The sequence below is a fragment of the Salmo salar genome, chromosome ssa05, assembly GCF_905237065.1.
Source record: "Salmo salar chromosome ssa05, Ssal_v3.1, whole genome shotgun sequence".
NCBI classification, from domain to species: domain Eukaryota; kingdom Metazoa; phylum Chordata; class Actinopteri; order Salmoniformes; family Salmonidae; genus Salmo; species Salmo salar.
In genome coordinates this window covers 70,070,756-70,096,628 of record NC_059446.1, presented here as the reverse complement: position 1 = coordinate 70,096,628, position 25,873 = coordinate 70,070,756, and the positions used below count along the sequence as shown (strand labels likewise).

Here is a 25,873-nt window from a genome sequence, read left to right as displayed (position 1 = left end):
TCTACTCTACCCAAGTCCCCACTTTACCCCTGTTCCAAGTCCCCACTTTACCCCTGTTCCAAGTCCCCACTCTACCCCTGTTCCAAGTCCCCACTCTACCCCTGTTCCAAGTCCCCACTCTACCCCTATTCCAAGTCCCCACTCTACCCCTGTTCCAAGTCCCCACTCTACCCCTGTTCCAAGTCCCCACTCTACCCCTGTTCCAAGTCCCCACTCTACCCCTGTTCCAAGTCCCCACTCATCTGTCAGACCTGATTTAGTGAACTGCAGTTCATTACCATATAGAATCTGATTCTTCATTTCCATTCACAGAAAAGCTCAATAGTGAACTCCAAGGCAGGTGCAGGTGTACTATGGGGTTCCAGGACACATGTTATAGGTGTATTAGTGTAACAGTGAAACAATAGTTGCCAGTGTAAAACTGGGACAATATGTCTCACGCTCTGCCTTTTTTGGTATTGGTGATTAGAGTAATCCATCATCTATACTGTTGTATTGGGTGGCCATCAGTTACTGTGTGAGACTGGTCTTTTCTTTGGTCCATTATAGGCTCGTCCCCAATGCTACGTGCAAACCTCTTTGTGACTATCTTTTAGCCTTTGTTTATGCATTGTGTGTGTGTGTAGTCTGCATCTTTGGTAAACAATGAACATTGTATTTTTCAGCCCTGCGATAAATGTGTGTGTGTGTGTGTGTGTGTGTGTGTGTGTGTATTGATTCAGTTAGTATCCAAGATTTCAACAATGCCTCATTGTGTGTGCTATCACTATCAGTCTCTACCTGTACACTGGTGTTGGTATGTGTGAGTAGAGTATATACCTGTGACTCGGTGTGTCTGTGTGGGTATACACACTCCATTAGTCTATCAGTGCGCCTCTGTATCTGCCAGTGTGCATGAGGAGCAGTATTCCCTGTGCTGCTAGTTATAATGTTTCTGGGGGTGATAGGGGGAACTTGAAAGCCCTGTGCTGCCCAAATCAAAACTAACAAGGAAATGATGGGGGCTCCTTTATCTCCTCTCTGGCCTGGGGGGCTGAGGGGGGTGAGAGAGGGAGATTGGGAGTCGGGGTGGGGGGGTGGGGGCTGGCTTCCTCTTTGATTTGTAAAAAATGCATTACCTCCGAAATCAAACAGAAAATTACTGTGCCGAAGCATTACACACAGAGCAGGAGAGGGAGGGAGAGAGAGAAGACAGTGGACAGGTGGGAAAGGGAAGGGAGGAGTCAACTGTGGAGATAGGCTGGCAGATAGATAGGAGATGGGTGCGTATAGATTTTGAGGAGGTGCATAGGAGGAGAGGTAGACCTTGTCCGGTACTAAAGCACCCATATTGTGTATCCTCTGAGAGTACAGACTGGGGTTTAGGAGTCTATGATAAATGATAGGATGATGTGCTATTGATGGCCCAAAGCTCAAGGGAATAGGGAGAGGCATAGATTGTTGCAAACATAGAATTACATATGGAATCATAGACATATAGGAGCTCTATGGCTGTAAAGATCAAATAAATAGACAAGTTGAAATTCAGTGCAGTGCCTGTCAGGTCTCAAATATGCTTAAATATTGTACATGTAGCCTCTAAAGGTGTTGAAATAATTCCACAACAATCTCTGGAAAATTGTTTTGAATGTACAGCTTCCCAGAATGCATAGTTATCTTAGTAAATAATTGAACAGGGAGTATAGGCTTGTTAGTTACAGGTGAAGATAATTACTTGGCGACAGACAGAATTCGCACTCCAGGAGGGACAGTAAAGGAGGGACAGTAAAGGAGGGACAGTAAAGGAGGAGCAGGTAGAACAAGAAAATGAGGAAGAGAGGAAAAAGAAGAAGGGATATATACACTCAGACGATGGATTCTGATAAAGAAACAGTCTGAAAACACAAAGATGAAGAGAGCGGGAGGAGCCACAGTCCAAAGACTAAAAAGAGCGAGAGGGTGAGAGTGAGTGAGAGGGTGAGGGCGCGAGAGGGTGAGTGTGAGTGAGAGAGCAATGCCTGGAGTTAGTAATAATAATTTATACAAACACACCTCAATAATTCACGTACCATTTCAATGCTGGAGGGAAAATCCACATTTCACAGAGCATAATTAAATAGAGACAGAGAGTGGAAAGAGAGAGAGAGAGAGATGGAAAGATAGATGGAGAGACCAGCATTAAAGATACTTTTGCAGTGGCAGGGTTTCTTTTCCATTTGAGGTTTGTAAAACAACCAAGATGAAATTGTAATATCCAAACTGTATCCAATCTCTTGAACTCGTCTCACTTCACTTCATCCTAACATTGACAGGTGCTCATCCTTAGTATTTCACCATTCACCTCCACAGTTGTCTAATGTGCACAGTAGAATTACAACTCTACTGTGCATATTCACCTCTACTGTGTCATATTCACTCATATTACAGGGTCAGCCATAGTAGTATGGCACCCCTGGAGCAAATGAGAGTTAAGTGCCTTGCTCAAGGCACGTCGTCAGATTTTTCATCTTGTCAACTCGGGTATTTAGAGCCCACTGGTCCAACCACCTGCCGCCCTAATTCACAGTTTCATTTCTATATTCAGAGGTTATCTTCTCAGAAATAAAATGATATGAATGTTCAGACAGAAAGACTGTGCTGATCAACAGTTTGCTGGGCAATAAACATGTCTGGATGTATTTATTCTGTACATTTACCTGTTGTGCATTTCACTAGCCAACCCAATTCCAATTTTTGGGCATTTATTTGGCATATTCGATGCAGATCTTATCTTAGGTATTAGTAATGTGAAAATATGAAAATACTTCAGCTTTATTTGTTTTTACACACCTGGCCTTGGTTCTCATTTTAGTTTCTATTTTTGTAATTTTCTCCTCATTGTATTACAAAATATGAATTATTTTAAATGATTGTAAATTGAATATATCAGTCTTTCATGTAACATCTTTGTCAATATAGCCGTTATAACCACTAAACCACTAACCCTTTTGGAATGAATCACTACTCCCTACTCCCACTTTTTGATCAAAACAGCTTCTATCTATTACCTCATTATCCTGCGCCTCTTCAAGTTTAAAGAGATTCATTTCTCATATTCTTTAAACATACTGTAGGGATGTCCTCCACATTGCATCAGTTACTGCTCTCTGACCCTGCTAGATCGCGCCATCAACACATGATCTACAAAAGCTCTTGATATATACTGAATGTAACGTTGATATGAGGGACTCAAAACCACGGTGTAAAACCATCCCCTGCCCTTTGCCCTGCAGGTCATCTCTCACCTCGGACTTGGTTAACTCATCCCTCTCTCCCACCTTTCTTTTTCTCCCAGGAAATAAAATGTATTTGAATTAAATTAGAATTTTTCCCTCTCTCCCCTTCTCTCCCTCTGTCTCCCCATCTCTCAGGTGTAGTGGAGGCATGGACTGTAACTGCGTCAGTGATCTGTTGCTCACCCCCCCTGTCCCTGCCCTCTGGACTCCAGGTGAGGCAAGCAGGATGGGGGCACTTTTTTGCGGAAGCCGGGGTACGTGGTTTGGGGAGTTGGGGATTTTATTAGGGTTGTGGAGGAACATTTGATAAACTTTTGGGGGAGGGCAGATACCAGTTATACACTAAGGGGAGATGTACAAAGTGCTTGCAATGTTTGGTGTTAGCTGTTATTATCAGCAGGAATAGAATAGACAACAAAAAACCTTGATGCTAATTTACCAAACTGTCTTTATTTACACTTCAACTAAATGCATTATTCCTACCTCTTAACCTTTATGTACCTATTTGTAGTAGGTTTACCTGTATTCCCTTGCATACTTTTCCCCTGTGTTACTGCTTAGTACATCAGGCCTTGATAGCTAGTGTTTTCTAATGGTCAATATGTATACTCCAACAAGTTTGCATTATCAAGATAATTTGTTATTTATGAAGAACCAAAAACTTACCACACACATCAGTGAACAAATAACGTTTCTAATTTGTTAGGAGTCATGTTTCTTTACTTATTCTGCAAGGTCTAATTAGCCAGAATTTTTGTTCAATTGATGAGCTATTTAATTATATTAGAAGTGTACAGCAGCAGGCAGTTAGAATTCAAGTATTATCAAAATGTAAGTAGCATCCATCAACTCTGAAAGAGAGCAGAAATCTAACTGACCAGCCAGTGGGTCCAAGCTAGTGGGCATTAGTAGTACCACAGAGCAACATTGCTGTAGGCATGCTCTGTGATATTAAACACATCATCCCTTAACTGCATCACTCCATCAGTCATCCAGACAGCTAGCCCCTTTGGCCAGCACTCACCATTCACAAACCAATAGGCCTCAATCTCATCCTCCCACTCTCCTGCTCCTCCTCCTCAGGCATCGCCTTCCCAGACTGGGCCTACAAGCCTGAGTCGAGCCCCGGCTCGCGACAGATTCAGCTTTGGCACTTCATCCTGGAGCTACTGCAGAAGGAGGAGTACCAGAGTGTGATTTCCTGGCAGGGGGAATATGGAGAGTTTGTCATCAAGGATCCTGACGAGGTGGCTAAACTGTGGGGCCTCCGGAAATGCAAACCCCACATGAACTACGATAAGCTGAGCAGGGCGCTAAGGTAGGAACTGTGTGTGTGTGTGTGTATGTGTGTGTGTGTGTGTGTGTGTGTGTGTGTGTGTGTGTGTGTGTGTGTGTGTGTGTGTGTGTGTATTTTATCTGATATTTTTCAGTAAAAGATGCCAGAAGAAGTAGCAGTATTTATTTTTTGTGGATTTAAGTCCTACATGTCTCATTCATCTTCTCCCTCCATGTCAGTAAAAATGGAAAGAAAAATATTATGTTTTTTCCTTAAAAATGTCAATACCCTCGATTTCACCTTATTTTCCAATGTCCAAATGGAAAAGTTCACTCTTAAACCTCCGTATAAAAAAATCAATAAGAATTTAGCAATTAATCCCCCATATAAAATTGCTTGGATTTAGACCTACTGAGAATAAATCAAGTCCTTTTGCCTTCTCAGAAATACTTGGCTAAAAACTCTACGCATTGCTATGTGATTTAAGCTATAGCCCTGCTACCTATTCTGCTATACATCATTCTATTGAATTTCCCCCGCACCCCACCGCTACTCGTTGTTTGCTTATGCAAATGACAATACACACACACACACACACACACACCCTGTTACCGCCCTCCCTGGTTTCCCCTGCCCTCTCGTTAATGGGGGCTGTCGTAGGGGTCTAATTGTTATGAATTGGCTGGGTCCATAATTAGCCTTCTTGATTAGCCTAGCTTAATTGCTCAATTAAGGGCCACGGTACAATTGCCACGCAAAGCAAAAGTGTACAAATTATTGCGAGGGCCCCAAACGTTTGTGGTGGATACATACTGATATACATTGTATTTGGAAAGTATTCAGACCCCTTCACTTTTTCCCCATTATTCGAAAATGTATTTAAAAAAATGTACCTCATCAATCTACACACAATACCCCATCATAATGACAAGGCGAAAACTGTTTTTTTGAAATTGTTGCTAACTTATAAAAAACAGAAATACCTTTTTTACATAAGTACTCAGACCCTTTGCTATGAGAGGAAATTGAGCTCAGGTGCATCCTGTTTCCATTGATCATCCTTGAGATGTTTCTACAACATGATTGGAGTCCACCTGTGGTAAATTCAATTGATTGGACATGATTTGGAAATGCACACACCTGTCTATATAAGGTCCCACAGTCGTCAGAACAAAAATCAAACCATTAGTCCAAAGGAATTGTTCATAAAGCTCCAAGACATGATTGTGTCGTGGCACAGATCTGGAGAAGGGTACCAAAACTTTTTTGCAGCATTGAAGGTCCCCAAGAACAAAGTGGCCTAAATCATTCTTAAATGGAAGAAGTTTGGATCCACCAAGACTCTTCCTAGAGTTGGCCGCCAGGAAAAAAACAAATGTTATCAATTTTAGAATAAGGCTGTAACGCTGTAAGGTAACAAAATATGGAAAAAGTGAAGGGGTCTGAATACTTTCCGAATGCACTGTATACAGGTCTGTATGCCTGTGAAGTTGTTACCTTACTTCTACAGTGTAGCTATACAGGGTTTTAACTTTGTCACTGGCCTATTTTAAATTACTTACATGCTTAAAATAGTAAATTAAAGTCTAAGAATATATCAGGGCAGTCACCAGCTTAATATAATATGTTTTTTCTTTATTTAGTTTTGAGAACACCCCCCACCCCACCTCACCTCTGTACCAACCCTCTCATCTGAACCATATGGCAGTATGTAATATCTGACAGTGTAGGATTCTGACAGGTACTGTAGCCTGTGACACCTCAGTAGGTGGCACAGGAAACAAGCACTGTAGAGTTGGAGTGACTGGCACCTGAGGTTGTTTCCATAGAGACACCACTCACATTGTAGTCCCGCCCTCAAAGAGGCACTTCAGTTGCGAATGATGCCAGACGCACTGACAGCAAGAGTTGATGTATATCTATTATGCATATTTCTGTACATATACATACATGTAATAAATAATATGTATGCACATATACTCTACATGTAATAAATAATATTTATGTACATATACTCTACATGTAATAAATAATATTTATGTACATATACTGTACATGTAATAAATCATATGTCTGTACATATACTGTACATGTAATATATCATATTTAGGTACATATACTGTGCATGTAATAAATCAAATGTATTCATCACATGCTTTGTAAACAACAGGTGTGGATAAACAGTGAAATGCTCACTTACGGGCCCTTCCCAAATATATTTAATATTTACATAATAATTGCTGTATGTCAACGGTGCACAGCAGGTCAGATCAGGCTCAGGAGGGATGTTGTTTATGTGCTTGTTTTTGGTTTTACTCAGGGACCTAATTAGTCCTGCCTAACGAGGTGTGTGGAGACTTTATCAAATCAAAACATGAATTGATCAGTGAGATGCCAGGGAGAAACAAACCCAGCAGGAGTTCAGCCCTGGAGGACCTGTGTTGTTCCCCCTGCTGTTAAGGGAACACATTACTGTTGACCAGGGCTCTCCAACCTTGTTCCTGGAGAGCTACCGTCCTGTAGGTTTTCGCTCCAACACCAGGTGTAACTAACCTGATTTAATTTGACCAACCAGCTTATTATTAGAATCAGGTGTGCTAGATTAGGGTTGGAGGGAAAACCTACAGGATGATAGCATTCCAGGAAGCAGGTTGGAGGGAAAACCTACAGGATGATAGCTCTCCAGGAAGCAGGTTGGAGGGAAAACCTACAGGATGATAGCTCTCCATGAAGCAGGTTGGAGGGAAAACCTACAGGATGATAGCTCTCCAGGAAGCAGATTGGAGGGAAAACCTACAGGACGATTGCTCTTCAGGAAGCAGGTTGAAGGGAAAACCTACAGGATGATAGCTCTCCAGGAAGCAGATTGGAGGGAAAACCTACAGGATGATAGCTCTTCAGGAAGCAGGTTGGAGGGAAAACCTACAGGATGATAGCTCTCCAGGAAGCAGATTGGAGGGAAAACCTACAGGATGATAGCTCTCCAGGAAGCAGATTGGAGGGAAAACCTACAGGATGATAGCTCTCCAGGAAGCAGATTGGAGGGAAAACCTACAGGATGATAGCTCTCCAGGAAGCAGATTGGAGGGAAAACCTACAGGATGATAGCTCTCCAGGAAGCAGATTGGAGGGAAAACCTACAGGATGATAGCTCTCCATGAAGCAGGTTGGAGGGAAAACCTACAGGATGATAGCTCTCCAGGAAGCAGATTGTAGGGAAAACCTACAGGATGATAGCTCTCCAGGAAGCAGATTGGAGGGAAAACCTACAGGATGATAGCTCTCCAGGAAGCAGATTGAAGGGAAAACCTACAGGATGATAGCTCTCCAGGAAGCAGATTGTAGGGAAAACCTACAGGATGATAGCTCTCCAGGAAGCAGATTGGAGGGAAAACCTACAGGATGATAGCTCTCCAGGAAGCAGATTGAAGGGAAAACCTACAGGATGATAGCTCTCCAGGAAGCAGGTTGGAGGGAAAACCTACAGGATGATAGCTCTCCAGGAAGCAGGTTGGAGGGAAAACCTACAGGATGATAGCTCTCCAGGAAGCAGATTGAAGGGAAAACCTACAGGATGATAGCTCTCCAGGAAGCAGATTGGAGGGAAAACCTACAGGATGATAGCTCTCCAGGAAGCAGATTGAAGGGAAAACCTACAGGATGATAGCTCTCCAGGAAGCAGATTGGAGGGAAAACCTACAGGATGATAGCTCTGCTGTGAACCATCGATGACAACATGGATATTTGTTTCTAACTCTTCCTATTTTTTTCTCTCCTTTCTCCATTCCCTCTTTCCTAATCTCTTCCTGTTCACCTTTCTCTTCATCCTCCCCCACCCAGGTACTACTATAATAAGCGCATTTTGCACAAAACCAAAGGGAAGCGTTTCACCTACAAGTTTAACTTCAGTAAGGTGGTGCTGGTGAACTATCCTCTGCTGGACATGGCCAGCTCCCCTTTCCTGCTCCAGAACCACTTCAATGGGGGCTCCGCCGCGCCCGACTGCAGCCCTCTCACACCCGAGGTACGGAGGGAAAAACGGAGGAAGTGAGGGAGGGTGGGAGGGAGGGAGGGAGGGAGAGAGGAACGAACGAATGGAGTTTAGGACAGAGGGAGGGACGGAGAGAAAGGGTAATGGATGGAGGAGGGTATGAAGGGAAAAGAGAAAGAGAGGATTACTAGGATTGTAAGGACAGGAATTACAGCTATTCCAGAATAGACAGCTACTTCAAGTTATTCCCCGCTATTATCACAATCCATCACATTGTCTAAAGTGAGCTGTCATTTGAACAGTACATGTTTGAATTCACCAAAATTAAAGGACAAGTTGGATAGAAGACAAGCAGATTCCTGAGAACCATCAACGACAAACATTGGGGAAAAGAAGAGAGGAATAAAGGGAGGAAAATGAGAGGGAAAGATGGAAATATGGTTGCCAGAACTCCATACTTGATTGTTTATTAATGTTGATTTGATTCAGCGGGTCTAGCTAAAATCCATTTTGTCTCAGGGAACTGCAGATTGTACTGTACAGACTCCTGCTGTGTATTCATTCTTCAGTTACGGGAGGATCAATTGTATTCCGTGTGTCTTATCATACATCTTTTATTCACTGTCTCTAATAGCAGCAGTCCTGATCATGATAAAATGTCTTCACTTATTATTTGCCCAGAGTCATCTTGAAATTTTTACAGAGATAAATGTTCTTGGACCACCAGAGGGGTTGTATGAATAAAACTGTCCTGTTACAGTTTGTAATGAAACAATAGATACACGTATTGAAGTAATGGTCTGTGCTCAGGATGCATATTTCTGACGGATCCATTTAGGTGATGATATATGCAAATGAAACACTAACTGATTCATACTTTCTCATTTGCTTGGATATAGAAATTGCTATGACAATAATTTTTTACAGATTTTTTACAAATACAAAAAACTGACATTGCAATACTAGTGCAAATAGTATTTTATCTTAATTAATTTAATTCATGAAATGTATTTAAAAGAGAATAGAGTTAACTTTAAATGACTAGAAGAGTCTTTGATTGTCCTGAAAGATAGAAACAGAAAAAGAGAGTCACAAAGAGAGTGAAGGAGAAACTGGAGAGATGGTTTTAACTTGTCCTTAAAACAAAAGAAGATGTTATCCACCCTTCTCACATCCCCGTCTCGGATGGCCTATCCCTCTGTCATCGATTGGAAATGAAAGAAATAAAAGACAAGTAGATACGTCAGATCAGATCAATGCTCGGTCATTAATGCAGGTTTGGTTAAGCAATCCAGATCATGCAGCTTGGAAGTACAGTCTCGCTTTTCAAACTTGGAGCTGATGGGTGACAGAAATTATTGATCCCAGCTCTTCTAAAAAAAGAGAAATCCTCTCTCTCTCTCTCTCTCTCTCTCTGTCTCCCTCGACTCTGTGTGACTTAACCGTTTCGTTTGTTTGGCCTCCTTTCTCTTTCCTGTTTTAAAGCACCTCTATACACACACACACACACACACACACACACACACACACACACACACACACACACACACACACACACACACACACACACACACACACACACACACACACACACACACGCATACATCCTCTCTCTCTCTCTCTCTCTCACTCTCTCACTCTCTCTCTCTCTTACCCCACAGCTATTATGTTGTTTAGTCTCTCTCTCCCTTCCATCAATCCTTTCCCTCCTTTGTCCCCTCACACTGTTCCCTCCCTGAAGGGTGCCCTATCCCTCTATCTCTCGTCGTTTATCCTTTGTGCCCACTTAATCGTTGGCCTCCATTTGACTCTGTACTTCTCCTGGCTTTGAGTCTTTGAGCCTCTGTGTCCTCCTACCTCCTCTCCTCATCTTCTCCTCTGTTTTCACATCTCCTCTCCTCTCCCTCTCAGTCCCCTGGCACTTCCTTTTATCCTGTCCTTGCTGTGACTGTTGGTGTGATTGCACCACACACTACAGGGTGCCATCTCCATCAAATGACTTACCCTAAATACATGCTGATTTAAAGAGGAGGTTGAGGATCCTATAGACAAGTCTAGTTTTTATTTGCTGATGAAATTAATTGCTATTGATTGCTTAACTGACATGGGCAGATTCTAATGTTTTTTTCTGTCTCTCTGTCTCTCCCTCTTTCTCCCAGGCCCTGCAGTCACTGTTCCCTCGTTTGCCAGAGTCAGGGAGAGGAACCTCCCTGTTTGATCGAGTGGCCACAGCCCCGGGACCAGAGGGAGACAAACTGAGACTGGACACATTCCCCTTCCTCAGCTCAGGTTAGAGAGAGAAGAGCAGAGATGAGAGGCGAGAGGGAGAGGGGTGACAGCGGTAAAAATAAGGTAGAAGATGATTGAGAAAAACGGGATGGTGAAGAACAGAGGAGAGAGGGAAGGTAAAGAACAGAGGAGAGAGGGAAAAAGAGGTGAGGAGGAGAGAGGGAAGGTAAAGAACAGATGAGAGAGGGAAGGTAAAGAACAGAGAAGAGAGGGAAGGTAAAGAACAGAGAGAGGGAAGGTAAATAACAGAGGAGAGAGGGAAGGAAGGAAGGAAGGAAGGAAGGAAGGAAGGAAGGAAGGAAGGAAGGAAGGAAGGAAGGAAGGAAGGAAGGAAGGAAGGAAGGAAGGAAGGAAGGAAGGAAGGAAGGAAGGAAGGAAGGAAGGAAGGAAGGAAGGAAGGAAGGAAGGAAGGAAGGAAGGAAGGAAGGAAGGTGGAGAACTGATGGAAAGTGGAGATTGAGAATGATAGAAGAAATGAGGAGAGCATAAGGAGAGAGAGAACAAGATCAAATCCATGTTCACTGCAGTACTTTACTGCCTCCAATTCATACTCTCCTTCAGGTGACAGGAAAGGTTAGATGGGAGTGATCTACAGTATATATTGTCGTATAATTACAGTGATATGAGGCAGTTGCTCAATTAAGGTTTTTGGAATTAATGTCAGTGTAGTCATGTGCATTTTCCCTTTATATAATCCCTCAGTTTGTATGTGTGTGTTTGATTTGTGTGCTTCCGTGCGCGAATGTGTGCATGTATGTGTGTGTTTTTTGTGTGTGCATTTGTGTGTGGGTGAGCGTGCGGGCGTATGTGTGTGTGTTTGTGCGTGTACAGATGCCTTTGTCTGTCTGGATACTCCATGTGTGCTTTTCAGCCCTGCTGCTGCATCAGAATGTGTTGCCTTACTGTACAGTGAATATGTGTGTGTGAGTTAGTGTGTGTTCACTGTGAATACATTCCCCTTCACAACCTGGCCCCCCTGTTTTGTTTGTCCTCAGGTCCTATTCCCCCCTCCTTCACTCCTTACCCTCCTCTCCCTCCCATGTGTCCCCCCTGTCCTAATCCCTTCCTAGGCAGGAAGGCCCTAATTGAGGGTGCAGGCTTCAGTTTGTGGCCTGTGGGCGCCCATTACTGTGTTTTCATAAGCAAGTGAGGCCTGCCTGACTGATTCAATATTCATGTGTCTGCTAGCTACTTTTGGCCCAGCACACAGAGACTCAAGCACTGTCAAATTATCCCTGCATAGCAAATAACACAGAGCGAGGGGGGGGGCAAGAAAGAGGGAGGGAGAGAGAGGGAGAGAGGGAGAAAGGAGAGAGAGAGAGAGAGAGAGATGGGGTAAATCTTTGATTTGCTGTTTGTTGTTGGAAGGAAGTACAGTCGAGGTTGTAGAGAGTTCTTTTGTTCGCACACTAAAATTGAATTCCAGTATCACCTCAGATGTACCTCCTTTGTTTCAGTTCTTATTAAATGATGCATTAAGGGAAGCTGATGTAATACACATACACATTTAATCAGCTGTTATGTTAATCAGGTTTCTGCTTTTGTCTAATAGAAGAAGAAAAAAAGTCCCAGATTGGTTTTAAGTGATACAGTTGAAGTCGGAAGTTTACATACACTTAGGTTGGAGTCATTAAAACGTGTTTTTCATCCACTCCACAAATTTCTTGTTATCAAACTATAGTTTTTGCAAGTCGGTTAGGATATCTACTTTGTGCATGACACAAGTAACTTTTCCAACAATTGTTGACAGACAGATTATTTCACTTATAATTCACTGTATCACAATTCCAGTGGGTCAGAAGTTTACATGTTGACTGTGCCTTTAAACAGCTTGGAAAATTCCAGAAAATGATGTCATGGCTTTAGAAGCTTCTGATAGGCTAATTGACATCATTTGAGTCAATTGGAGGTGTACTTGTGGATGTATTTCAAGGCCTACCTTCAAACTCAGTGTCTCTTTGCTTGACATCATGGGAAAATCAAAAGAAATCAGCCAAGACCTCAGAAAACAAATTGTAGACCTCCACAAGTCCGGTTCATCCTTGGGAGCAATTTCCAAACGCCTGAAGGTACCACGTTCATCTGTACAAACAATAGTACGCAGGTATAAACACCATGGGACCATGCAGCCATTATACCGTTCAGGAAGGAGACGCATTCTGTCTCCTAGAGATGAACGTACTTTGGTGTGAAAAGTGCAAATCAATCCAAGAACAACAGCAAAGGACCTTGTGAAGATGCTGGAGGAAACAGGTACAAAAGTATCTATATCCACAGTAAAACAAGTCCTATATAGACATAACCTGAAAGGCCGCTCAGCAAGGAAGAAACCACTGCTCCAAAACCGCCATAAAAAAGCCAGACTACGGTTTGCAACTGCACATGGGGACAAAGATTGTACTTTTTGGAGAAATTTCCACTGGCCTGATGAAACATAAATAGAACTGTTTGGCCATAATGACCATCGTTATGTTTGGAGGAAAAAGGGGGAGCCTTGCAAGCTGAAGAACACCATCCCATTCCGTGAAAAACGGGGGTGGCAGCATCATGTTGTGGGGGTGTTTTGCTGCAGGAAGGACTGTTGCACTTCACAAAATAGATGGCATCATGAGGGAGGAAAATGATGTGGATATATTGAAGCAACATCTCAAGGCATCAGTCAGGAAGATAAAGCTTGGTCGCAAATGGGTCTTCTAAATGGACAATGACCCCAAGCATACTTCCAAAGTTGTGGCAAAATGGCTTAAGGACAACAAAGTGAAGGTATTGGAGTGGCCATCACAAAGCCCTGACCTCAATTCAATAGCAAATGTGTGGGCAGAACTGAAAAAGCGTGTGCGAGCAAGGAGGCCTACAAACCTGACTCAGTTACACCAGGTCTGTCAGGAGGAATGGGCCAAAATTCACCCAACTTATTGTGGGAAGCTTGTGGAAGGCTACCTGAAACATTTGACCCAAGTTAAATAATTTAAAGGCAATGCTACCAGATACTAATTGAGTGTACGTAAACTTCAGACCCACTGGGAATGTGATGAAAGAAATAAAAGCTGAAATTAATCATTCTCTCTGCTAATATTCTTACATTTCACATTCTTAAAATAAAGTGGTGATCCTAACTGACAGGGACTTTTTACTAGGATTAAATGTCAGGAATTGTGAAAAACAGAGTTTAAATGTATTTGGCTAAGGTGTATGTAAACTTCCGACTTCAGCTGTATATTCAAGTATGATGGAGCCAACTAGAGTGCCAGGGTGTGCGAGTTGTGTTTTTCTATTATTTAGTTGACTTAACCAAGCACCTGGACTATGCACACGGCCAAAACAGACATATTTTCTAAGTAACTGTATTTCTCTTACCACAGTCCATTTTCCTTTTTTCATGGACAGTATTATTTTATTACAGTGGCATAACTATTCTGTTATTAACAGGATATTTGAATTTGCCAGAGAGCATATCTCTCATCATGTTCATATTTGTTGTTAACCAGTTGAATGTGTGAATAGGTCTGGCAGGCATATAGTCTAAGATCAGGGTTCTATTAAAATCAACAGCGCTCTCATTTTGCCCCAGCGCATAGCTGTGGATTTGCATTGCTAATTATTGCAGAGCATAATTAGCTAACATGCTTGGATGTGGTATGTCAGGAGACCTTTACCCCTTCAGTGAGCTAACCTCTGTCTCTGTTCTCTTCCAGCCGCTCCCTGTTACTCCAAGCCCCCGTCCCTGTTGGGTCCTTACCCCCGCAACCCTCCCTTCGACTACCCCTGGGGCTTCAATCCCTACCTCTCAGGGGCCTTCTCCCTCAACAACTGCCCCAAACTGCCCCCCGGCTCCCTCTACCCCTCCCACTTCTACCCCAACCCACTGCAGACCAACCTGGGCCAGCTGCCTCACCCCTTCTCCTCCCTACTCCCGCCGGGGGAGGTGGCAGGAGGGGGGGAGAGAGGAGCAGCGGGCCAGACCGGGGTTACTAACGGCACGGCAGGTGGGCAGCCCAGACTCTGCCTGCCTCCTTACCCTGGTGCTCTGTCGCTGGGCCGGACGGACATTGGCAACGGGGGCTCTGTGGGTGAGAGGGAGAGAAGGGAGACCAATACCCCAGGCACAGGGCTTGGGTTGGGGCTAGGGTTAGGGTTAGGGTTAGGGCTGGGTCTGGGAGGAATGGGTCTTGGTGGTGGGGCTGGGGGGCGACAGAGCCCATCGGAGCGGCGAGGCGGGGTGAAGCAGGACCCAGAGTCAGACTCAGACCTGGAGATCACAGATCTGAGCGACTGCAGCTCAGACAACGAGCCTGACTTCAGCATCACCAAGGAGACCAGGCTGAGCGGTCGATCACAGATCCTGGTGGAGGGGAAGAAAGGGGGAGCACTGCCACCTCTCTCCTCCCTCCCTCCCCCCGTGTCCCCCCATCCCCTCAAGAGCCTGGTGCCCCTCACCCCTCCCCCTCCGTCCCTCCCTCTATCCCTCTCTCCCTCCATGGCTCTGGTTGAACGGCACAGGGAGACAGAGACTCTAAAATTGATCCACAGCTAATAGATTCTATTAGATAACTCTCTCTCTCGTTCCCTCCTCTCTCTCTCCTCTCTTTCGCTCCCTTCATCTGTTATGTTGTCCTTTATTTGAGCCATCTTGCCCTGTCTCTCTGTTTTTTTCTTCCTCTCGCTCTCCACCCTTCTGCTCTCTCTTTACATGTTGACTTGTCCAACATAGCTGAGATAGTGAGCTTGCTGATTTTGACATTACTGAGAGTCTACCATGTTTCAGATGTATGTGTACTACTTATTCATCATGTGCTCCCACATTTTATTGTCTCAAGGTTTCAGTGATATTTTGAGCTTTAACAGCATTGCACGTTGTTCTGTGCTATTCGTATGTTACCGTGTTACTGCAATGGGTCCATCAAACTGCATAAATATAACACAATGTATAATTAATTACATTAAAATATAATACTATAACAATAATAAACAACACTACAATACATAACATTAATTGCAATAATGGCCACATTAAATTATATCTGACAGAGATATTACTTTCGTTTTTGGGGATTCCTTTTCTTGGGTACCGGTATGTATTTTTCTGTTCAAAACATAGTCAAACATTGCCAGCTGGTGGTCTTTATAGAAGGCTGCTACAGTTCATTGTTTGTTGGTAGAAATTATCATCCCCCAAATCCAAACAATTAGTCATTTTGCTCTGCTAATGTAATGCTCTGGTATTGTAATGTACATTTCTAACTCCACACTTGTTTGTTTGTTATTGTTTAATGCCAATTTCAATTGCTTAACTTTCTTCAGTGAGAGGGAGAGAAAGAGAGAGCAAAAGAGAGAGCTGGACAAATCTAGAATTTGTATCAATATTTCATTGTATATATTTTATTATGGTGTATACATTTAATTATTATCAATATTATAAAAGTTAGCTGTGTTGGTGTGATTTAATTACGTATTTAAATAATGTTGGGAAATTGACAAGTATAGGTGTATTAAAGTTTTAAATAATTAACAGCAGTCAGAGTATCTGCGCTGGGAAGGTGTTTTTTCTATGAGGAGGACTCATATATGGGGAATTGTCTCATATTTTCTCAACCCCAGCTAATTGTGCCCTTTGGTCATTTTCCAAGATGCCCTTTGGGTTTAAATATTCTGGTAGTCTTATTTTTATAGTTAGCATTCACCCAGTGTAACTGTTCTGTAATTTCTCAAATGTGAGTAATATTGGTTTCAGCACATTCTTTCAACTACAACAAAAAAATATGTAGATTATTTTTGAGTCTAAGCTTTTTATCCATGGCAACAGTTAGGCAGTTGGTCCCCTTGTAGAAATTAAAACAAGAGGTACAAAGTATCTCAATACCAACTAGGGACACAAACCAACATCTCCATTCCATGTTGCTCACTTTGAAGCACAGAGTGCATACTAACTACCCCACATTGTACAGATTCATATGGTATGGTTTGTAACAAGTGGCGGTATAACATTAGGTGTGAAAGCCCTAATGTAAAGGTCATGTAATTCTATATTTGTTGGATTCTACCGGAAATCTCTGTTTCATGATCTCTGTGTGGCATTCACCAACACCGCTGTAAATACTATTTCCTTTGTGAATGTATGTGTAAACACATCCAAAATGATCATGCCGTGAAATAATGTCACATTTCTTTGTTTTATTGTAAAGAGGAAAAATGGAAAGACCAAAAATAAGAAAAAAATATTAATAACTTCTAAAGCAATAAACATTATTCTGGAGATTGGACTGTTGTTGGCACTGAACTCATTGTGTGAATGTGTGCTTTACACAGGAAGAGGCTCCTATAGGCCTGCTTGAGACCCCTGGTGTAGAGCATCCTTTCTCCACAGGGTGGCGAACCTGGACCTATATTACAATGTAATGACCTTATCTAGTCTACAAGAAAAGTTTGCATTATATCATGGAAGGGTTTGATTTCATGAGCATGAGTAACAATTGGCCATGGTTTCCCTTAGTCTTATTTTTCTTGCATGTGTAATTGACTGATTGAGTTCAATGAGTTGTATGCCATATGGCCTCCTCTCCCAAGGATATTATGTCATGAAAATCTGCCGCCTACCTTTATTAAACGTGTTGATTTAAAAAGTCTGAAAATTGCATAGTTTTCCCTCCATAGTGTGCACTACATTTGACCAGTGCACTATAACGTGAACAGGGTGCAATTTCGGATGCAACTGGAAGCTGAGACACAGTAGTAAAGGCCGGATATGAAGAAGGGAAATTAAGAAGATGACAAACCAAGATAAGTGCATGCCCTAAACTTTCACAAACAGCCAACACTACCTAAATCGGAATTACTTTGTGTGATAGCCTATTTGTGAATTGTGAAACATATGAGATCATATTTCTAAGTGAAACAGAAGTTTACGAAAAAAAATCATTACCTCTACTGGATATACCTAAATGTATTTATGGATGCACTAGTTCAGTGTTCCATACCATACTGTTCAGTAATTGACATATTGTGTTAAATTCCATAAATAATATTTTAACACAGATTACCTTATGTGTGGAAAGATTAGCAGTGAACTAAAATGTTGCTACATAAACACATTGATGATGTATTGGATAACTGTTGAGACGGTTGACTCCCATGGGTGAACGAGGGGAACGAATACCGTGTAACACAATATTGTATGGAAGCCCAACAGGAAACAACTGGGGATGGAAAAAGTTACATGAAAACCAGATTTTGCATAGCTAGATCATATTGAAAACTGTATTATTGCATCAAAGTAATATATTTTGACATCGTCATGCATTACTTTGCCAGTGGTTTATGCAAATAAAAAAAATCAGTCAAGGGGAAATTGTGCACTTGAATTTGTACTTCCGCGTACAATGTTTTTTTCCAGCGACATACGACAACTTTCGAACAGCAAACCATATTAGACGTTTGTCAGTCTTTTTTTTGTTGTTGCTGTATTTTGAGGTGAGTACCACGTTGAAACATTTTGCTAATCTATTTAACACGTACATACGTTCGATGCTTAGTTACTTATAAAAAACAAACAAACATGGGAATTAATTAGGTTATTCCGCGAGTAAAGGCTTGTCTCTCGCTAGCCAGCTCACCAGACAGCCTTTAGTTAGCGTCTAGCTAATGGAATGTTGTGTTTGGCTACAGTCTAGCAGGACATCTTGTTCTCTCGAGTACCAAAATCAGGTGTTTTAGAGTGAATTAAAAACTATTTTATTACAAAGCAAGACTTGCTGAAGCATACTGGTATTTCAAGGGTACGTGTCAGGTCGCTAGCTAATTTGTTCAATCAAGTGATATTTTTTTAGCAGGCTACAAAGTATCGCTATCCGTAATGTTATAAAAATGTTGTTAGGAGCGGAATTTGTAAAATGACTCGCGACATTGTAGCCTATTATTTAATGTAACTCTGTAACTATAGCAGTTATTGCCAGCAATGTGGCCAGGCCTACGTGCGATGATTTGCTTGCCTATGTATTTTCCCCCTGGTATTTCAATGTGACATTTAAAACCTAAAAATTATACTTCATCAAATAACATTAATAGCTAATGTTTGATTTAGTTGTTAAATCAGCCTAAAGTCTGAGTGTTATTTAGACATAAATTCACACATTATACTGATTAGGTTGTTAATCATTATCAAAGATAGATAGCCTTCTGATAGCAAGATGTGTGAGATTGTACCAGTAGATATATCATACACTGTAGCATATTTCTCCTGCTTACAGTTGATCACACTATTTTCTATTTCTATATGAAAAGTACAGCAGCTATACAAACACACATCTGTCACTGGAGTCCATCCCACTTTTGGCCCTTTTTGCCTCTCCCCTCCCCCTTTGTCTCACTCCCCTCCCCCATCGTTCCGTTTAATCCTCTACAAATCAAATCAAAATGTATTGATTGCATACACAGATATGCAGATGTTATTGCAGGTGCAGCGAAATGCTTGTGTTTCTAGCTCCAACAATGTGTTAATAGTACCTAGCAATAAACAACAATATGCGCATAATCCAATAAGTACAAATAAATAAATAAAAAATATCAGAATGTGCAATGTCAAAGTCCGGAATATATATAAACTGGTATAGACAGTATATTAATAGGAAAGACGGGTACAGCAGTAGTTGTATAGGATGAGCCATGACTATAATACAGTATATACATATGAATTGGGTATACAGTATGTAAACTTGATTAAAGTGACCAGTGTTCAATGACTATGTACATAGGGCAAAGCAGTCTGTAAGGTGCAGGGTAAAGTACCAGGTGTTAGCCAGCTACTGTAGTAACAGTGACTTAGGTGAATTAGAAATTCTTGGATCAAAGATCAAGAGGAAAATATACATGATCAGACCTAGAGGGTTGGGCCTATATCCATAGTATGAGTTGTTCAATACTTATTTAGCTGTTTAGTTTCGCAGCCTCAGTTGAACTCCAAAAATAATATTGTCTATGTGTTACTAAGGGACTGAATTGGGCCTACAACACATCAACATTGTGAATGCTGAATCAGTAAAAATGTTGCTTTAGGTATGTATGACCTTTGCTCAAAATCTGAACAACACTCTGTCTCAAGTTCAGCCATGGTCTGTTGTTAGGGGCCTGTGGGTTGACCCGTGGTTGTTTTGGAGTAGTTCTGTAGCTGAACTGATCAGATGAGACATGATGCTGAAATGGCGGTTGGGCTTGGAGCGTTGTGATGTGTCAGCGGCGACCACTGAACTACAGAGGCTTCCTGTCTCTGTTAGAGGAACAACAACATTTAGCTGTCATCCATCCTTTCTTTCTTTCTTTCTTTCTTTCTTTCTTTCTTTCTTTCTTTCTTTCTTTCTTTCTTTCTTTCTTTCTTTCTTTCTTTCTTTCTTTCTTTCTTTCTTTCTTTCTTTCTTTCTTTCTTTCTTTCTTTACCTCTGCAAGTGCAGTCTTGCCTGAAGCTCAAAGGGTACCGTCTCTTCTTGTCTCTCACACACACGCCAGGGCTGGGCTATGTATCGAATTTGATTATTTGAAATCATGTTTTGGGGCGATATTCCAAATACCTTTATTGCAAGAATCAAGGTATTGTTTATTTTTCGTTTATGTCCGCATATTCTCATGTTGTCTTTTTGGTCTCATCTCCTTCAGCTCATCTCTCAGCTTCTTCTACTGAGACTGTGCATCTTTACACACACCAAGCCCCTCCCCCTACACGCCCAGCTCCTCCCCCTAACACCAAGCCACTCCCCCTGCTACTCATAACAACAAAGATGAGAGATCACTTCCTCTCTGACAAGCGGTTTTAACTTGCTGTTTGCATTTGAGGTTTGGTCCAACAGAATGGGTCATATGGAGACTGAAACACATTGAGACATTATTTTACTGTAATACAGGAGTTAACCTTTCTAACTATATCATTTTTATGTCTCAACTCTGCAAATTGGGGCCAGAGCAGACACTACTGAAACAGGAGTATCAATGAACGTTGGTTCTGGAAAATGAATGCTCAGTTTGTCGCTCGCGGTGGCGTTGCGGTACCACATGCTGCTAGCAGCATTTTAGCCAAAGACTGTCATAGCATAAAACACCATTATATAAGGAATTCGTTCTTATTCTCATTGGCAACTCATTCTCATTCTGAGAAATAAGATATCCACTAGATTTTAACATCTGAACAAAGTGGACAGGCTAGCATGCTGTTCAAACAGTTGGAGACGGACAGAAGGGTGTGTTAATAACAATTCAACTTTTAGACCTTGTTAGCAAGCAAATAGCTCCAAGTTGGCTAAAGTTGAAATATAAAGATTAGCTGGCTTCTCGCTAGCACGTGGGCTTGTGCTTGAGAGGTTGTTCATGAGACCTGTGTTAATTTTCTATAATGCCTGCTACAAGAAGTGAGTACATTCACTAATAATGACATGTTTCTGGTTAAATTTGTAACAAAAAGGCATTTTCATAGACAGACTTGAAAGCCAGATCAGTTATTATTGCAAAAAACCAGGTTAAACTATTTTGATTAAATAATTAACTAATAAGTGGGTCTTATGGTTGTGGAAGGCTTATATTTAACCTTGGTATAATTTCACAAGCCCTGAATTAATTAGATTATTGCTGACTGTTTGAAATGCAGTGTATTTGATAGTGATGCACCGATATTACATTTTTGGCCGATACCAATATTTTCATTGCCAAAAACAAACAATACCGATAACCGATATTTAACATTTTAGCTGCCTTTTAACCATTCTTGTACAGTTAAAGAGTTAACACACACACAGACGCAGCGGTCTAAGGCACTGCATCTCAGTGCAAGAGGAGTCACTACAGTCCCTGGTTCGAATCCAGGCTGTATCACATCCGGCCATGATTGGGAGTCCCATAGGGCGGCTCACAATTGGCCCAGCGTCGTCCGGGTTTGGCCAGGGTAGGCCGTCATTGTAAATAAGAATTTGTTCTTAACTGACTTGCCTAGTTAAATAAAGGTTACACACACACACACCACACTGACCAAAAGTTACGTATGTCCCCGTTACCAGTAAAACATAATCAAAACCTATTTCTTTCACTTACTTGCTGTGCTGTTTCATTGTTCAGTCGTTTCATTCTCAGCCAGTATTTCTATGGAATGCCGTTTGGGTCTTTGCGTGTCAAAAAAGATACACGGTAAATAACACTATTTGACGTGGCAAATAACATTTTTGATGTGGGAAATGACATTTTTGATGTGGCAAATAGGCTTGTTGACCAATCAGGACCTGAATATGACTGCATGTCACGTGGATGTTTTGGAGTCTGATAACTCTGAGGAGGACGTTGGGGGAAAAATGGCTTGGGTATTGAGTAGACTGATACCCCATTTCATTGATCCCCAATCATTAGGTAAAGCTGTACAGTGTAATATGAATGTCAATACACACAATAGGCTGACTGGGGAGGTGATTTCACACAGTCACAGTCCTGCGATAAGAGCTTCAACGCTAATGTTTGCATAAACTTAACACAGTTTCGTTCTGTGGGTGTCACAGAGTAGACTGATACCCCGTTTCATTGCTTCACATTCTAACCTTGTTTAACATTCTCGTCTAAATATGGCATGATTCCACCAATTACAAACTTCTGCATCACTTTCAAAGAGGTACTTTTATTTTGAAGGCAAACCACTATTGTTACTAATCCTTATTGTGACTAGCTTCACAACACACAACCCGGTCTGGTCGAGCCTCACTAGCCAGATGAAGCTTGCTGGCTGCTTATAACATTAGCTTTGGGCAACAGGGTAAGTAGCTGGCTAGCTATTTATTTTCATGAACTAAAGTTCAATTTCAATAGGCGAACAACAAGTGGCTACCTAGTTAATACTCACAAGGATTCCTAAATCATTGCTAAGAATAATGAAATTGACTGCATTTTCTACTGGTCATTGTTTTCAGGCTGGTTGTATTGGTGCTAGCTAGGTACCAAGCTAAAGCTAGCTAGCTACCCCGGAAGTTGCTGTCGAACAAATAATGCTTTATTACCAACGCGGTATTGTAAACACATCATTTGTGGCCGGTGTTTGCTTGTTTGCAGACTTTTTCTGTACAACTTTGACTGTGCTACTGATAGTAGTGGTGGCGCTTGGCTTGCACGTGCAAATTCATGAAAAGCTTATTTAACACGTCAAATTGTGTTATTTGACGTGTACCTTTTTTGACATGCAAAGACCCAAACGGCGTTCCATAGTATGTCGTGAAGCTAATAGCAGTGACGCTATTACTGTGGAACTCCGGTAGGGCAAAATCTGAAAAATAGCGCAGTGTGTACCGGTGCTTGACCAGTCACCGAAAGCCAACATCACCCACGACAGAGAATGGTTGATTGTCAAGGGCAATGAATTCCATTATCTTGGCGTTTAATGGATTTTGCCTTTGAGTTGTCTCGCTGAAATGTTCTTAATCTTTCAAATGACTGCTCGACTTGTTCACTGCTCGATCCACACAGCAGACATTGTGGGCTAGGTTAGGAAGGCTGTGTTGCGCAACATTTTACGTGGCGTCATTACTTCATGTACCTACGTTATATAGGTGTGCTTTGACATCGGTTTTGCACATCACCGTTAAACTAGACATTGGGCCGATACCAATGTTGGCATTTTTAGCTAATATCGTCCGATTCCGATATATTGTGCATCCCTAGTATTTGATCTTTAATTGTACAACAAAGCCTGTTTAGAGAAACTATATATCGTGAATCGCCCCTTAAGTTAGAAAAAATGTAGATGATTTTTAGGCCATATCGCCGAGCCCTAACGAATGCACACTCCCCACCCTCCGCCAATCTCTGTCTCAGGTACACTATCCTATTCTCTCAGGGCATTAATAGAGGAATCCCAGTGCCGTCCTGCGTCTCCCTGGCATGACGGAAGGATCTGAAAGCAGCAGCATTAATCCTGGCCTTGAGCAAGATGAAACTGAGCATCTTCTAACCAAGAACCGTGTGTGTTCATCAGTGTGTGCGTACTGTATGTCCGTTTGCAATTAGCCTAGTGTGCATTCCAGACGACAGTTAAATGAGCCGTGTATTTGTAATAAGTGGAGATCGTAACGGCAGGGTGGGGGATGGTTCTCAGTTAACCTAGCTCAGGGTATTCTCAGGTGAACACAGGTAGCTCTGGTTTACTGTCAGCTTGTACAGTAGAAGTGCTTATCTCTCTCTCCTGTCTCAGTGTGCTGTGTCAGCCCTGTAGCACAGCCATGTAGTTCAGAACAGTCCAGGACAAACCCACTGTCCTCTGATACACTATGTAGAGGCGGGAATGGAGCTGAACATGTGTGACGGAGATGTGTGCAAGGTGGTGACATCCCCAAGCCCTGATTGAGTCTTTTAGTAGAGAGAAGATGTGTGTGCACATACAGTATGTACAATTAGACTGTGTATGTGGTATACAGTTGTCTGTGTGTATTATGTCTTTATGTCTTTGTGTTTGTGTGTGTGTCTTGTTTTGGCAGACAGACAGCAGACAGACAGACAGACAGGCAGACAGGCAGACAGACAGGCAGACAGACAGACAGGCAGACAGACAGACAGACAGGCAGACAGACAGGCAGACAGACAGACAGACAGACAGACAGACAGACAGACCGGTGTGACATGGAAACAGCTCTGCCCCTCAGTCAGAATGTGAGTCAGACTGGTAGAGAACAGGAGGGAGAGAAGGAGTTCTTTCATTCCCGGGGTCAGGCTGGAAAAAACTAGACTGGGCTTCATGGACCGTGTTTACTCTTGGGGATGGATGGATGGATGGATGGAGAGAGAGGGATAGGGGTGGGTGGGATAAGTGGAGGTTTAGACACACACACACCACCATCACGAGAGCAAGCAGCCTCAAATGACCATCCATGTTGACAGTGCAGCAGGGCTGATGAGGTTACTAATGTAAACAACGAGAGGGGTTAGGACACAAAAACATCTTAACATTTACAGCTCTGAATGAGTTGTATACACATTATTTTCTAAAAGTCTGGTTAGAAAAGGGGGAGACAGAGCTGTATGACTAAATCTGAAGATATTAATTATTAGGCCATTTTCACTGAGAAATTTAACAGAAATGTCCAATAATGGTGCTATCTGCAGTATGTGGTTTATGGTGCCTCGGTAATAGAGCTAAGTTAAGATGGAGGATATGAATGCAGCAGGACTGTGTTGCATGGTTGGTGCGTTATGTGGGCCGTACCGTCATGAAGGGGCGTGTCTGTTGGGCGGCGGTATTGCTACCTCCATGTTCAGAGCCAGCCCAGATTGGGATTCTGGGAAAGCTCTTCCAACACTCTGGCCGGACATAGCTGCTTTATGTGCTGCCGTCCTCAAGTCATCATCAGCCACCGCTGGACATAGGGGTGGTAAAACGTGTCCTGTCAACACATGCACATGCACACACACACATACACCCCATCTGAATGAATGAGAATGTTTCTCCACAACCCAAATGGTAATCAAAGGCCTCTGTGTTTGGCCTGCGCAATTACCCTACTATCCAGACACACACACCAACACACACACACATTTGGAAGCAGTTAAATAGGCGGGAGGCTCACTGCGAACCCGTTCCATGACAGTCGATTGGCCCTCGTCTATCCAATGTTTCCATAAAGCATGAAACAGTGACCACTTACATGGAGAGTGCGAGAGAAAAAGAGGGGGTAGGGAAAGTAATGCCAAGGAGTTGTTGGGTATGGAAGTATATTTTGGCTCTAATGGATAGGAAATCGGGACAGAAAGAGATGCAGGGGATTTAACACACCACTGGTGTTCTAGGGGTGAGGAATTTTTGAGTTGCTAGTCTTATGTTAGCCAGTGTGTAATGGCTGCTAAATTACGTAATTGGCTCTACTGTTCCGGTCATGAGTGGCTTGGCTGTATTGGAGTGGCCATTAGAGGTCGACTGATTTCATCGGAATGGCCGATTTTTTTAATTAGGGCCGATTTCAAGTTTTCATAACAATCGGAAATCGGTATTTTTGGACGGCGATTTGGCCGATTAAAAAAATAAATAAAAAATAAATAAATAAAAAAATAAAAAAAATACAATTA

General features: G+C 42.2%; 2 protein-coding genes across 6 annotated transcripts in view; both read left to right on the top strand.

Annotated features, from left to right (window-relative positions):
- Positions 1 to 17,068, top strand: part of erfl1 (Ets2 repressor factor like 1) — a 59,368-nt gene extending 42,300 nt beyond the window's left edge. For 3 of the 5 annotated variants that reach the window (XM_014201606.2, XM_045718697.1, XM_045718696.1), the window contains 5 exons: positions 3,390 to 3,508; positions 4,338 to 4,572; positions 8,371 to 8,554; positions 10,681 to 10,810; positions 14,506 to 17,068. In XM_014201606.2, coding sequence (XP_014057081.2) covers positions 3,390 to 3,508; positions 4,338 to 4,572; positions 8,371 to 8,554; positions 10,681 to 10,810; positions 14,506 to 15,344 — 1,507 coding nt within the window. In that variant the 3' untranslated portion in view covers positions 15,345 to 17,068. The remainder of the gene's footprint in view (positions 1 to 3,389; positions 3,509 to 4,337; positions 4,573 to 8,370; positions 8,555 to 10,680; positions 10,811 to 14,505) is intronic. The other 2 variants (XM_014201607.2, XM_045718698.1) reach the window with 1 other exon arrangement.
- A 910-nt stretch (positions 17,069 to 17,978) lies between these two features.
- The window catches only part of arhgef1b (Rho guanine nucleotide exchange factor (GEF) 1b), a 46,599-nt gene continuing 38,704 nt past the window's right edge, over positions 17,979 to 25,873 (top strand). Inside the window, 1 exon segment of the mRNA XM_045717743.1 lies at positions 17,979 to 18,277. Coding sequence (XP_045573699.1) covers positions 18,125 to 18,277 — 153 coding nt within the window. The 5' untranslated portion in view covers positions 17,979 to 18,124.